Source organism: Heteronotia binoei, chromosome 18 (assembly GCF_032191835.1).
Source record: "Heteronotia binoei isolate CCM8104 ecotype False Entrance Well chromosome 18, APGP_CSIRO_Hbin_v1, whole genome shotgun sequence".
In the NCBI taxonomy this organism is placed as follows: domain Eukaryota; kingdom Metazoa; phylum Chordata; class Lepidosauria; order Squamata; family Gekkonidae; genus Heteronotia; species Heteronotia binoei.
The window spans coordinates 21,825,164-21,837,835 of record NC_083240.1 but is presented as its reverse complement, the minus strand read 5'-3'; the positions used below and the strand labels follow the sequence as shown (position 1 = coordinate 21,837,835).

The 12,672-nt window shown below is 44.3% G+C and overlaps 1 protein-coding gene across 1 annotated transcript in view; it reads left to right on the top strand.

The window, feature by feature from the left end:
* Nucleotides 1–12,672, top strand: part of DNAJC11 (DnaJ heat shock protein family (Hsp40) member C11) — a 72,807-nt gene that overhangs the window by 25,679 nt on the left and 34,456 nt on the right. The window contains exon 4 of the mRNA XM_060259241.1: nt 4,275–4,376. Within this exon, the coding sequence (XP_060115224.1) occupies nt 4,275–4,376 (102 nt within the window). The remainder of the gene's footprint in view (nt 1–4,274; nt 4,377–12,672) is intronic.

The following is a 12,672-nucleotide window of genomic DNA, read 5'->3' as shown; positions in this document are numbered from 1 at the left end:
CTTAATCAATATGAGCTTATGACCTGCATAGTTCCCTGACTGTGTTTCCATCCAGGGCTAGATACACTTGGAAGGAGAACATAGAAATTTGACGGTGGAGCAGAAGGGTTTCAAAAGACTATTTCAAACCTTGTGTATAGCTGCTTCCCCAAATTTGATGTCGCAGACCTAGCTAATAAGAGAGCTTCAGAGTGTGAACTATTTGTGTTGCTGTCCTTTGTTTCAGAAGTTCTTTCATTCATGGCTACGGGGACCAAATCCTTTAACTTGAAATCACATTTCAAAACAAATAAAGGTGGAAGTTATCAGGATCCTAACCATGTTTTGCCCTAATCTGGATAGTTCAGGCTAGCCTGATCTCATCAGATCTTGGAAGCTGAGTCAACCCTGGTTATTATTTGGATGGGAGATTGCCAAGGAAGTCCAGGGTTGCTACACAAAGCCAGGCAAAGGCAAACCATCTTCATTTGTCCCTTGCAGTGAAAATCCTATGAGGTTGCCATAAGTCATTGTGACTTGACAGCAAAAAACAATCCTCCCCACCTCAAAAAAACCTCAAACCATAAAAAGTCTTGGCTAGGTAGTTTCTTGATCTTAGCAAGTTTGTTGTTGATGATGCCTTGAAAGGGAAAATCCACTCTGACTTTTACCAGGACAACAGCATTTCAGACATGGAAAAGGCAAAACAGCTTGCCCGTCAGTGTATGAATGCAGAAGGGTGACACTTAACAAGTCTTTCTCAGAAAAGTTTGGATGGATAAATATCTGCTCATCTGTGTCTGCACCTTAAATAATTTGTATCGTCAGAGATTTGAAATAGATCAGTTGCTGCATATTTATTTATGTACACAGTAGATATATATTTTCCCTTTCTCACCAAAACTCAAGGTGGATTATAAATTTTTTTAAAGGTACAATAAGTGTGATAAAAACTGAGAATAAATGCAGTAAAAGCTACCAAAAAGATTGGTGTAATAGCCTGCCCTTCACTTGGAGTTTCAGAGCGGCCTACAATCTCCTGTTCCTTTCCTCTCTCCGCACAACAGACACCCTGTGAGGTAGGTAGGGTTGAGAGAACTCTGAGAGAGTTGTGACTGACCCAAGGCCATTCCAGCAGCTGCAAGTGGAGGAGCGGAGAATCAAACCCAGTTCTCCCAGATTAGAGTTCACGCATTTAATTACACCAAACTAGCTCTACCACAGACAACTCAAAATTCTCTTTTTAAAATATGCCTTCCTCTGTTCACTTTTCTTGCAGCCTGGAGTTCAGTATGTAAGAATGGAGAGAGAACATGACATTGGGTTTGGGTGTGGGAAACCCAGATCAAGTCCTGACCAGGGAGCTTGTTAACTAGCTTTGGTTAAGTTGTAGACTCTGTGGGTGGTTAGGAGGTTAAAATGTCACTCCTTGGAGGAAAGGCGCAGTGCAACATTTATCACATAGGTACGAAGGAAAGATCCATGTGAATTCCCAAATAAAAGTACAACTTGAACATGAAAGACAGATGAAACTCTTCTGGTTTCCTTGGGATACCGAGGGGTGAGTGTTCTTAACCTTGCAGTTAGCCCTGGCGAATGTGTTTGGGATTTGTAACTTGCTTTATAATCTGATGAGTAGAAATTGAACGAATCAAGACCCCATGGAGCCATTTTCTCTTCCTTCTGCCACAAGGAATGTCAGAGATAAAGTAATTTAAAGTCATTAATTCAGGCTTGCAGAGGTTAAGCGGCTTGGATTCTCCACAACAAACCTCACCTTTCCTGGCCTAGCCAAGCCTTGCTGATTTAATCCCCTGGTTTCCATCAAGAAGCTTTAGGATTTGGTATTGCACAAATATGTGTGCGTGATTCTCCCCATGGCTCATGCTTTTCCATTTCTGCTGCCCACCTGTTTTGAGTTGGTGAACTTTGCAGCGCACCTGTCAAAGATATTTGCATTTTAAAAGGCATATCTGGGAGGGTGGGTTCTCTTTCCCTGGTGCTTGGGTTTCTTTACCTCTTGGCAACCAAATGTAACAGGGCCACTGTGATTTGGATTTCCTCTCTGGAGTGCTCGTGGCTTAGTGTGGGTGGAGACTCACTCTTGTCTGTTGACTAAGGCACCGAACCAGGAAGTCCTAGGTTCAAATTTCACCTCTGGCACAAACCCTCTGTGTGGCCTGTGGCAAGCTGCTGTTGTCTCAGCTGCTCTGTGGAGATAATATCGGCCTGCCTACCTGAAGTGGTTGGAAGGATGATGTAAAGGCTGTGCATGAAACACTCTGAGTGCTTTCAAAAGCACACAAAATTAACAGGGTGCAAAAAATGTGAACACAGAACATGGTTGAGCCAAACACCTGGCTTGTTGCAAAAGTCAATTACACGTATGCGATTCCTCAAACATTATGCACATTTTTAAAATCAGTTTTGAGTCTGACAAAGGTGGCTTTGACTCTTGAAAGCTTATATCCTGAAACTCCTGTTGGCCTCTGCGGTGCTAAGTGGACTCAAAATCTAGGTATTCTACAGCAGAGCAACATGGCAACCATCTGAAATTACAAAACAGCTTACATCATTCTCCTCTTCCCCATTTTATCCTTACAACTCTGTGAGTTAGGCCTGGGTGAGAGTGTAAGACTGGCCCAAGGTCACCCAGCAAGCTTCCCTGGCAGAGTGGGGATTCAAAGTGGAGTCTCCCAGATTCTAATTTCAATATTCTAACCACTCCACCACACTGGCTTTGAAGGAACTCTGGGATATGCAACATTTCTCTGTGCCCTGGGCACGTTTCTTCTTCTCCTCCCCTTTATGGAGTATTGGTTCATCCAATACCAGAATGTGACAACAGGGATGTCTCTCACAAGAACACCGTTCCCAAGTGCAGCAGTGTACCATCTCCAAAGGAAGAAGGGAATGCCACTCGCTTTGATGACAGATGCTAACTTCAGCCATTGAGGCTTGGTAGTGGGTCTTCCTTTTGTTTGTATAATCTTTCATCTATATGGCTGTTTCCAAGCCTGAAAGCTCTGTGTATGCATGCATATGCACGTATGATTTTGGTGTTAACACACTCCAAGCTTCTCGTGTCAGATGGCCCATAAATAAGAACATAAGAGAAGTCATGTTGGATCAGGCCAATGGCCCATCTAGTCCAATACTCTGTGTCACACAGTGGTCAAAAAACCGAAGTGCCATCAGGAGTTCATCAGTGGGGCTAGGACATTAGAAGCCCTCCCACTTTTGCCCCTCCCAAGCACCAAGAATACAGAGCATCACTGCCCCAAACAGAGAGTTCCAACAATACACTGTGGCTAATAGCTACTGATAGACTTCTGCTCCATATGTTTATCCAGTCCCCTCTTGAAGCTGGCTAAGCTTGTAGCCGCCACCACCTCCTGTGGCAGTGAATTCCATGTGTTAATCACCCTTTGGGTGAAGAAGTACTTTCTTTTATCCATTCTAACCCAACTGCTCAGCAATTTCATTGAGTGCCCATGAGTTCTTGTATTGTGAGAAAGGGAGAAAAGGACTTCTTTCTCTACTTTCTCCATCCCATGCATAATCTTGTAAATTTCTATCATGTCACTCCTCAGTTGATGTTTCTCCAAGCTAAAGAGCCCCAAGCATTTTAACCTTTCTTCATGGGAAAAGTGTTCCAATCTTTTAATCATTCTAGTTGCCCTTTTCTGCACTTTTTCCAATGCTATAATATGTTTTTTGAGATGCGGTGACCAGAATTATACACAGTACTCCAAATGAGGCCGCACCATTGATTTATACAGGGGCATTATGATACTGGCTGATTTGTTTTCAGTTCCCTTCCTAATAATTCCCAGCATAGAATCTAAAAGTCTCTGTATTAGTTAATTGTGGTGCTGAGGCTAGCCAGTCCCAGGCAGCCCGTTTCTTTCAGGAAAGGGAGTAGAGCGCTTAGCCTGTTAGTGTTACTGTGATACTCTTTTGAAACCGTTTTGTGTGGGTTGCCTGCTAAGCTGGCTGGCCTGGAGCCTTCATTTATAATCAGATTGTAGCCTCCTGTATGAAATCACCAATGAAGGGCAGGAGTCTCGACCGTAAATCTGAATAAAATAATCTTAAACTTTGGGACTTCATTTAGGAGCGAGAACGTTGCGAGGCAAAGAAGGGGAAATGAAAAGCCCTCTGGAGCCTGTATGCAGACACCAAGAAGCCCTTGAGGGCTTCCAGTTGCATCCCTGATCAAATTTCCCCATAATTGTTTGCTGCCTGTCCGCGCTGCTGTTGAACTTCTTGTTCTCAATTTTCTTTTCTCGCAGGTGGTGGAGAGGAGGAGGACACCGGCTGAAATCCGGGAGGAATTTGAACGTTTGCAGCGGGAGAGGGAAGAGAGAAGGCTTCAGCAGCGGACGAACCCCAAGGTAAGAAGCTAGAGGGCCCCACTTGGCTTTGAGATCTTTCCTTCCAGCCTGTGTGTTTTCTAGCTACAGAAAGAGTGTGAAAATAAATGATGAAATTATTATCTCTCCCTTAAGTTCAGGTTGGCCACACTTTCTGTGATTCCTTATGGCAGCATAGAGATGGGCATGGTGAGGGTGAAGTTAAATTTTCAAAGGGCTGCAAATGGGGAAGCAAAGTCTGGCAGGCTTGAATGTGACCACCCTCTGCAGTATCATACACGTGGTTATGCCAAAAAGCCTTAACATTTCTCGCTTCCTTAAAAGCACCGCATGTCTCTGGAGCTATGTGCAAATGAAAGTTTTTTCTTCAATGTTTTGGGGCTGCACCAGGGTTCTTGTTGCAGTCTAGCGCTGGTACTAAGACACAGCAATAATCATATAGCACCATCAGTGTGCTTCTGCAAATGACAAGAAAGTGTATCCTTTCCCGGAGCCATTTACAACAAAGTTTGAGATAAGGGAGGTGGAAGCAGGGGTGTGAACAAGGGAAAGATATGCATTCACTGCAGTTACAATTGCTTTGCATTAGTCTTAGTGAAAGAGGGGAGATCCAAAGGGTTGTGCGGGTGATTACAGAGGAAGGATTTAAACACAGTGAGAAGTGGCATTGTGGAGGTCAGTTTCCAGCAAAAGGGACGTTTAGGGAGTATGCAGCTGTTAGCTGCAGCTGGAGACCTTCGGATGGCTGAGGATAGTAGGACTGACGGAGCAAAGGTCCTAGGAATGTATTGGCATATGATAGTGGAGAACTGGGTGGGGGCAAGAACATGGGCTTTGAAAGTAGCTGCTTGTTAGATGATAGAGTGGCGGTTCTAGAGGAATCAGAAGAAGGAGAACAGAAAAAACTGAGGAAAAGGGAAAGAGTGAGTTAGGTTGAAAAAGGGGCGTTGGCAGTAGTTGGTGTCTGAAGGCGTTGCTATCAGGAAACATGGGTTGGTTACAAACGGTCACCCATAGGCATCAACCATTGTCACCACTTTCCCAAACAATGTAAGGCAAAAGGTAGTTCTCTGCCCCCAAGAATCTTATAATCCAAATTTATCAGGGGTAAAGGGGAAAGACTAAGCTAGCAGTACACCTAAAAGGTGGAAAGAAAATATAATTGCACATGTTTTAGGCCTTGCTTTGGTTGAGGATAACGGGTTTAAGCCAAAGGAGATGTGTGGAGGTGGTGCCATAGATGTGCTTGCATGTTGTGGGGAATTCCAGGCCTGGGGCTGGGGTGGGGGGAGGTAGCAAGCAAGAATGGGCAGACCTGTTGAAGAGCAATAGCTGTGATGAGGGGGCGAGGCCATGAAGAGCTTTCAGGTGAGACTTCTCACATTACTCTGCAGAAGTGCTCTCTCCCCCTCCCCTTCTGCAGCAGGGATACAGCCAGAGACATCCTTGAAGCAGAGCGGCCCCCCCCAGCTGAACCATGGGAACATTCCGGCAGTAACTTAGAATTGCAAAATAAGTGCAAAAAAACTTTGGAATCCTTCCAGCGGCACAGCGAGTGCCCTTTCTTTGAGAGAACTTCATAATGCTTTTGGGACAATCAATGGTTATTGATGATGTTGTTCCTCGGCTCGAGAAGCTATAAAGCAGCGTGTTTCATATTTTGAAGTGTATGTATTTCAAAGCAGTCACGTTGACAAACAAAGCTGCAGTATGGAGAGGCCCTTTCCCTGCAGGTTGTGAGCCCGAGCGTGTGCCCAAAGGGGTTTTAAAAATTTCTCTTCAGATCAGCGGCTGTGCTCCCTTGTTCATTGCAGGTGGCTCCCCGTCTGTCCCTTAGAACTGTGGTAGAGCACCACAGTTGTCGCCCATGGTGTTAGTACATACCCTTGTATGGCAGCTCTGCATGTGGTGGGGGCACAGGGGCATGGCTGACATTTGCCTCACCCCAGTACTACTCAGCAGCTGATATTTTGAGCAGTGTAGTTCTATGTGGCGCAGAGTGGTAAAGCTGCAGTACTGCAGTTTGAGCTCTCTGTTCACGACCTGAGTTCGATCTCAGTGGAAGCTGAGTTCAGCAGCTTGAGGTTGACTCAGCCTTCCATCTTTCCGAGGTCTGTAAAACGAGTACCCAGCTTGTTGGGGCGAAAGTGTAGATGACTGGGGAAGGCAATGGCAAACCACCTCGTAAAAAAGTCTGCCGTGAAAACGTTGTGAAAGCAGTGTCACCCCAGAGTCGGAAACAACTGGTGCTTGTACAGGGGACTACCTTTGCCTTTTAGTGTGCAGTGCCAGGTTATGGCTTCAGTTGGCCCAATGTACGTTGAGAGACTGAGAGCCTTAAGCTCAGATTTTTTATTTTTATTTATGTTATTTATTGTCCACCTTTCTTTCTGGCAGATAACATAGAGGAATCAGTGCAAACAAGATGGGACTTTCAGAAAACAGTGTAATAGGATTTGGGCTGTAGATCCAACTAGAAGCCAAAAAAGCTGGACTGAAGCAAAGCTTAAGGGTTAACTTGACACATTAAATAATGCAGTTACACAATAGGAGCCAGCCCACAGCAAACTGTAGACCAGAGGTGTCCAAACTTGCTTAACTTCAGATGTTTGAAAGCTGCAAGACATGAATGTCAGATGTTTGAGAGTTGGAAGGAAGGAAAATAGATGGGGGAAGGGAAAAGTGGAAAGAAAGCAACTTTAACTTTAAATGCATTCTCCAACCCGCTGGCTAGCTTGGCTTGGAGAAGTGATTTTAAAAACCCAATGCCTTCTCCGAGCTGGCCAATGGGGCAGTGGGTACTTCAAGAGCCACACAATATGTATGAAAGAGCCACATGCGGCTCCTGAGCCACAGCTTGGCCATCCCTGCTATAGACGTTAGTACAGACCACAGTCCCCAAGCATATATCCAAGTAATAGCGTGAAACCTTTCGTAACAGTGATACCCTTTTGCCTGCCTAGAAAAGCCCTGTTTTGCATAGTTTGCAAAAAGCCAGGAGTGTGGGAGCTTTCCCGATTCTTCTTAGGCTGGTCATTCCACAAGGTGGGGACCACAACGTAGAAGATTTGTGTACAGGCAGTTGTTGACTTTGCCCGTTTTGAGGATCTTTGAGTTCAGTGGCTTAAGCTAGAGTATGAAGTGCAACAGGTAATAGGACTTACTCTGGCCAAGCACAAGGCTAAGTTACCTAGTACTTATACCTAGCCTGGCCAATGGCAGTGATCAGTTCTTTGCATCCTGTTACCTTGAGCATCTGAAAGGGCCTCTGAAGGCCAAGTGTACACAGTTTGTGTGAGGCTTGGTTCATTTTTTTGGGTTTGGATGTTCTGAGTCGCGGAGTCCCTGATGCACAGTTTGTGTGAGGCTTGGTTCATTTTTTTGGGTTTGGATGTTCTGAGTCGCGGAGTCCCTGATGCCAGGCTCCCAGCTGTACTCACAATCTAAAGATCTAGGATGCAGCATCTAGACATACTAACAGATCTGCCCCCCCCCCTCCCCCCCCGTTCAACGGAGCTTGAGATAACAATTGCATCAGTGATTTTCTCCAAAGCCTTCCACAGTCAAGGGGCGAAAACTCCCTCTCAGTTTATGGAATAATGTGGAATGCATAAAGTTAGCCATCCAACTTTCAGGAAGGCTGCTCTATGCTTTGGGCTATAACCATGTTGACAAGACGCAAAGATGTCTTGAGTTCATAGATGCCCACATACCCTCATCTTCATGGGAATGCTGAAATGTGCATCTTTTAAAATTCATATTCAATCCTGTTTCTGAGTCAGAGTATCTTACAGCGTCCCCAAAGAGAAAAGCTTGCATAAAATAACAAGTATATTGCAGAAATAAACCTGCAACAGAACTAATGTGCCGCCGTTGCAGATCCCCCAGTGGCGAAATCACCCATATAAACACATCTTCCAAATGTAGCTTTGCTTCTCTCTTCGTTTTCTGCCCCCTTCCTTCCCGACAGCGGGCGCTTTGTATTCATCCTTGTCATGTTTATCTCTTCCTTTATTTAATTTTTTTTTTAAAAAATTGCTTGTGGTATAGCAAATGTGTTATGAACTTTACGTGGGCCATTCCTTGTATGCTGGATCAATACCTGAGGTTCTTTCCTTGATAGGCTGCTCATAATGTGTCCAATTAGTGTTACTACCCCACATGAAGATTGTGCCTGTGGTTGTTACAGACTGTGTGCCTGCCAGACCGGGTCATCTAGATTCTAGGATTGTCTAAAAGTCTCTTGCTTTTTAATCAGATTACTCTGGAGGCAAGTAGTGCAACCTGTGGCTAAGGGAGCCCTTAGAAGTATTCCTGTTTTGTGTCACTTTTTCACCTTTCAGTAATGAGGTGGGTACATTGTCAAATTCCTGGTCCCCCCTGCCAGTGGTAGAGGTGTTGTGTATCATGTGCATATATAAAATGTCTTTTTCAGGCCTGTGTGCATGGAATGTTCACCCTTCTTTAAAATGGGCGATTAGCCCCCCAAAAAAGTTGAGGAACAGATGAAATCTAAAATCTGCTAGTATAAAAACATATACCATCCTAGTAGAATTGTCCTTGAATTTTTTTTTATTTGTGTTATATATAGTCCACCTTTCTCATTGGGTCTCAAGGCAGATTACATAGAGTAAGTGTAGTCAGCAGGCTGGACATCCAATAAAGAGTTCACTAGGATTTAGATTGCAGAAATCTGCAACCAATCTGAAAACAGAATTGAAGGAAAGTAGCAGCAGAAGAAGATATTGGATTTATATCCCGCCCTATACTCTGAATCTCAGAGTCTCAGTGCGGTCACAATCTCCTTTACCTTCTCCCCCCCGCCACCACAACAGACACCCTGTGAGGTAGGTGGAACTGAGAGAGCTCTCCCAGAAGCTGTCCCTTCAAGAACAACTCCTGTGAAAACTATGGCTGACCCAAGGCCATTCCAGCAGGTGCAAGTGGAGGAGTGGGGAATCAAACTCGGTTCTCCCAGATAAGAGTCTGCACACTTAACCACTACACCAAACTGGCTCTCACAAGTATTGACGTGATGCATTAAACAATGAAGAAATCTCACAGAAGGATGTTACTTAAAGCAGCAGGTCATATGATCTCTGAGCAGTAGTATACGCAGCAGTCCCTAACTGTTTACCCAAGAAAAGTAAAATTTACATTATTCAACTACATGCTTTTACAATATTGCTCACTCCCCCATCAGTATGTAAACAGGAGCAAGTCATTTTGTGCATACATGTACCATTTTGTACAATATTTACAAAGATCTCTTTTGTTCACCTTAGAAATGCAAGCAAAACTATCACTGGAATAAAAATGGCAAGAAATTTGTTTGCAAGAAATTTTGGATTAAATAGTTTCTGCTAACATGGAGCTGTTTTGAATTGCATATTCTTTATCTTGCTTGATGGTTTTTGTTTTTTTTTTAAGTACTTTGCACTTTGTTGTTTTAATTATTATCCTGCATGAGAGCTGTTCATGAGATAATGGGCAAGATACAATTTTTACAACCGGTTTTAGGCTGGCAAGCTGTTAATCAAGCGCAGATTGTTTGCTATGAAGGCAGCATAGCCCCTCTCATGCAGGATAGGAGGGCCCTCCACCTTCACTTCTGAGGCCTGGACTGGAGACAATCTCTCCCTGCTTCTCCTCCTCCTCACTCAAATCTCTGTGTTTGTGGCTGAACACTATCTGTCGCTTTAGATGCTACTAAATGGAATGTTAAGACTGACTGCATGAGGAGATGAGGCTTGTATTCAGAGACAGGAGGGTCTGCCTGCTTGCTGGGCTTTGCATCTTGTCTGTCGGAATGTACTTGCTGTGGCTGATCCAGGCATGTGAACCGAAATTAGTATTTTGAAGCTTCCAGCCCTTCTTTGATATCCAAGCAAAAACATCTTCCTCCTTCATTTGCAACACAATTGGCCAGCACTGAGGGGCAACCCATTTTTGAGAATACAAAAGTTTTATCTGTTAGCATCCTCTCCCCCTGTCTGCCTGCACGCCTCCCCCTCTCTCCTCCCCTCCCCCAACCTGTTTGTTCCTTGCCTAGTCTCTGGAGATGCACACCATTTTACAGTTTATAATTAATTTTTTTTGCTTTCGTTTCTCCCTTTTTTAGCAGTCTGTCTCTCTTCTGCTTCAACAGTGCTATTGCTGGAAAATTAAATTAAACCTTAAAGGGAACAATCCACCCAGCACTACTGAGGCATGGAAACCATTGAAACAAATGGCAGATCAAGCGATTGCAAGCTTTGGTGGGTGGCTCCCCTCACGTTGGGGGTGGGTTGCTGTTCAAGCCCTGCGTCTGTGTTTCTGCTGCGGTTTGGGAGCCAGCCCCCAACTTAACCATCTCTGGGACATCACAGTGATCTTGATCCCAGCTGCAGTTCTATTTGGAACCCAGTTGGCAGGAGTTCCACCTACAGGGGCTGAATTTTACAGCATTTGTTCAGGGTTATTGTGGATGTGGATGTGGCCAACTGGTGGTCCTCGACCTTCATACATCCCTCCTCCCCAGTCTACTTTATCTGGCCTATGATGACACTATCACATTTTAGTGCAAGCATTATGTTTTATAAAGGGAAGCAAGGATATGCTTTCATGGTGTAAGAGAGTTTCCCACACTTTTTTTAGAGTTAAATCTCTGCATGCTGGAATTTGTATGCAACATCTAACTATGTTATTTGCATATAATACTATGTCTGAGCATATCTGCTCTAAAACTGCATTGCCTATACTATATTAGCTGGCACAGTTTGTTTCTTTTTTAAATGCTGCTCAAATGCTCTGCTACATCCTTGCTGTAGGCAAGTTGTAGAAGAAGCTACAAGGGTGAGGGGATATGAAGAGGAAAGCAAGACAGGGCAGGTATATGGTAGCAGGGAAGTCTGGCTAGCTGGTTCTAGCCAACCCATCTCCCATTCACCTGATATCCCTGCGAAGTGCACAGTCAACCTGACCTGTGTTGGGATCAAGATTTTGACTTTAGGAGTAGATGGTATGAGCCTGCTGTTCATTGAATTATTTCTCTACTGCCTCCTATTCATAACCGTAAAAGTGACTTGCCGGCATTTTAAACAAAATAAAATCAAACCACAATAAGTCACAGAAAAGAACCCTGAAAACAAATCAAAAGGAGCCGTAAATCAACTGGGGAAAATATCACATTGCAGTCTGCCTTTCTCAGTGAGGCTTGAGGCTGTTTACAAAATTAGGAAGCAATGCAACAACCCCGCCCCCCCAGCATGCTTTATACTATGAACAGTGCAAAAACTGTCACAAAAAGAAATCCAGAACAGAGTAGAATCCAGGAATACCTAAATAAATTAAAAAAAAATTCCAGGAGCAGAATCCAATGGAAACACAACCGAAGCTTTCCTCAGAACGGGCTTGGTTTTACTTTCTGTCTGCAGACCATTAACAAAAGAGCTAAGCAGATACCTCTGAGGGGGAAACTGCTGGATGGTAAGTACCTGTGTGAGCCCTCTCATTTAGCCGTGGCTCATTCCACTAACAGCCACTGATACCAATTAATGTTAAGGGACTCTCTTCCTCCAGTTGTCTTAGCCACATACACTGTGTTGGTCTGTTTCATGGAATAAGAGACAGAAGCAGCATTGCAGGTCTGCATTTCAGGTGTTCAGTGAATGAGGACGAGGGTGTCACTCTATCCCCGAGTGCTTGGAATGTTGGCAATTTTATTTATTATTTATTTTATTACTTTAAATTTCTATCCCGCCCTCTCTGCAAGCGGACTCAGGGCGGCTAACAACATTCATATTCACAAGTTAAAACCAATAAAACATAATTACAATTTAAGATTTTAAAACCGTTTCGTGGTGCTGTATCACTACAATATAAGCGAGTTCTTCTTTTCTGACAGTGATCACCTAGTACTCTATATGATGTCGGGTGGCAGTTCTCTCCTGGTTAGATATCAAAGGCCTGTCGGAACAATTCAGTCTTACAGGCCCTGCGGATAGTGGAAAGATCCTGCAGGGCCCTTATGGCCTCTGGGAGAGCATTCCACAATTCTGGTGCTGCCACTGAGAAGGCCCTTGCACGTGACCAATGCAACCTAGCCTCCTTTGGTCCAGGGATGGACAATAGATTTTTTGTCTCTGAATGCAATGCTCTCTGGGGAACATGTGGAGAAAGGTGGTCCCGCAGATAGACAGGCCCCTGACCATAAAGGGCTTTAAAGGTCAATACCAACATTTTGAAACGGACTCGGAACACAATAGGTAGCCAGTGCAGCTCTTTCAGCACTGGCCGAATGTGCTCCCATCGGGGGAGCCCCATTAACAGCCGTGCC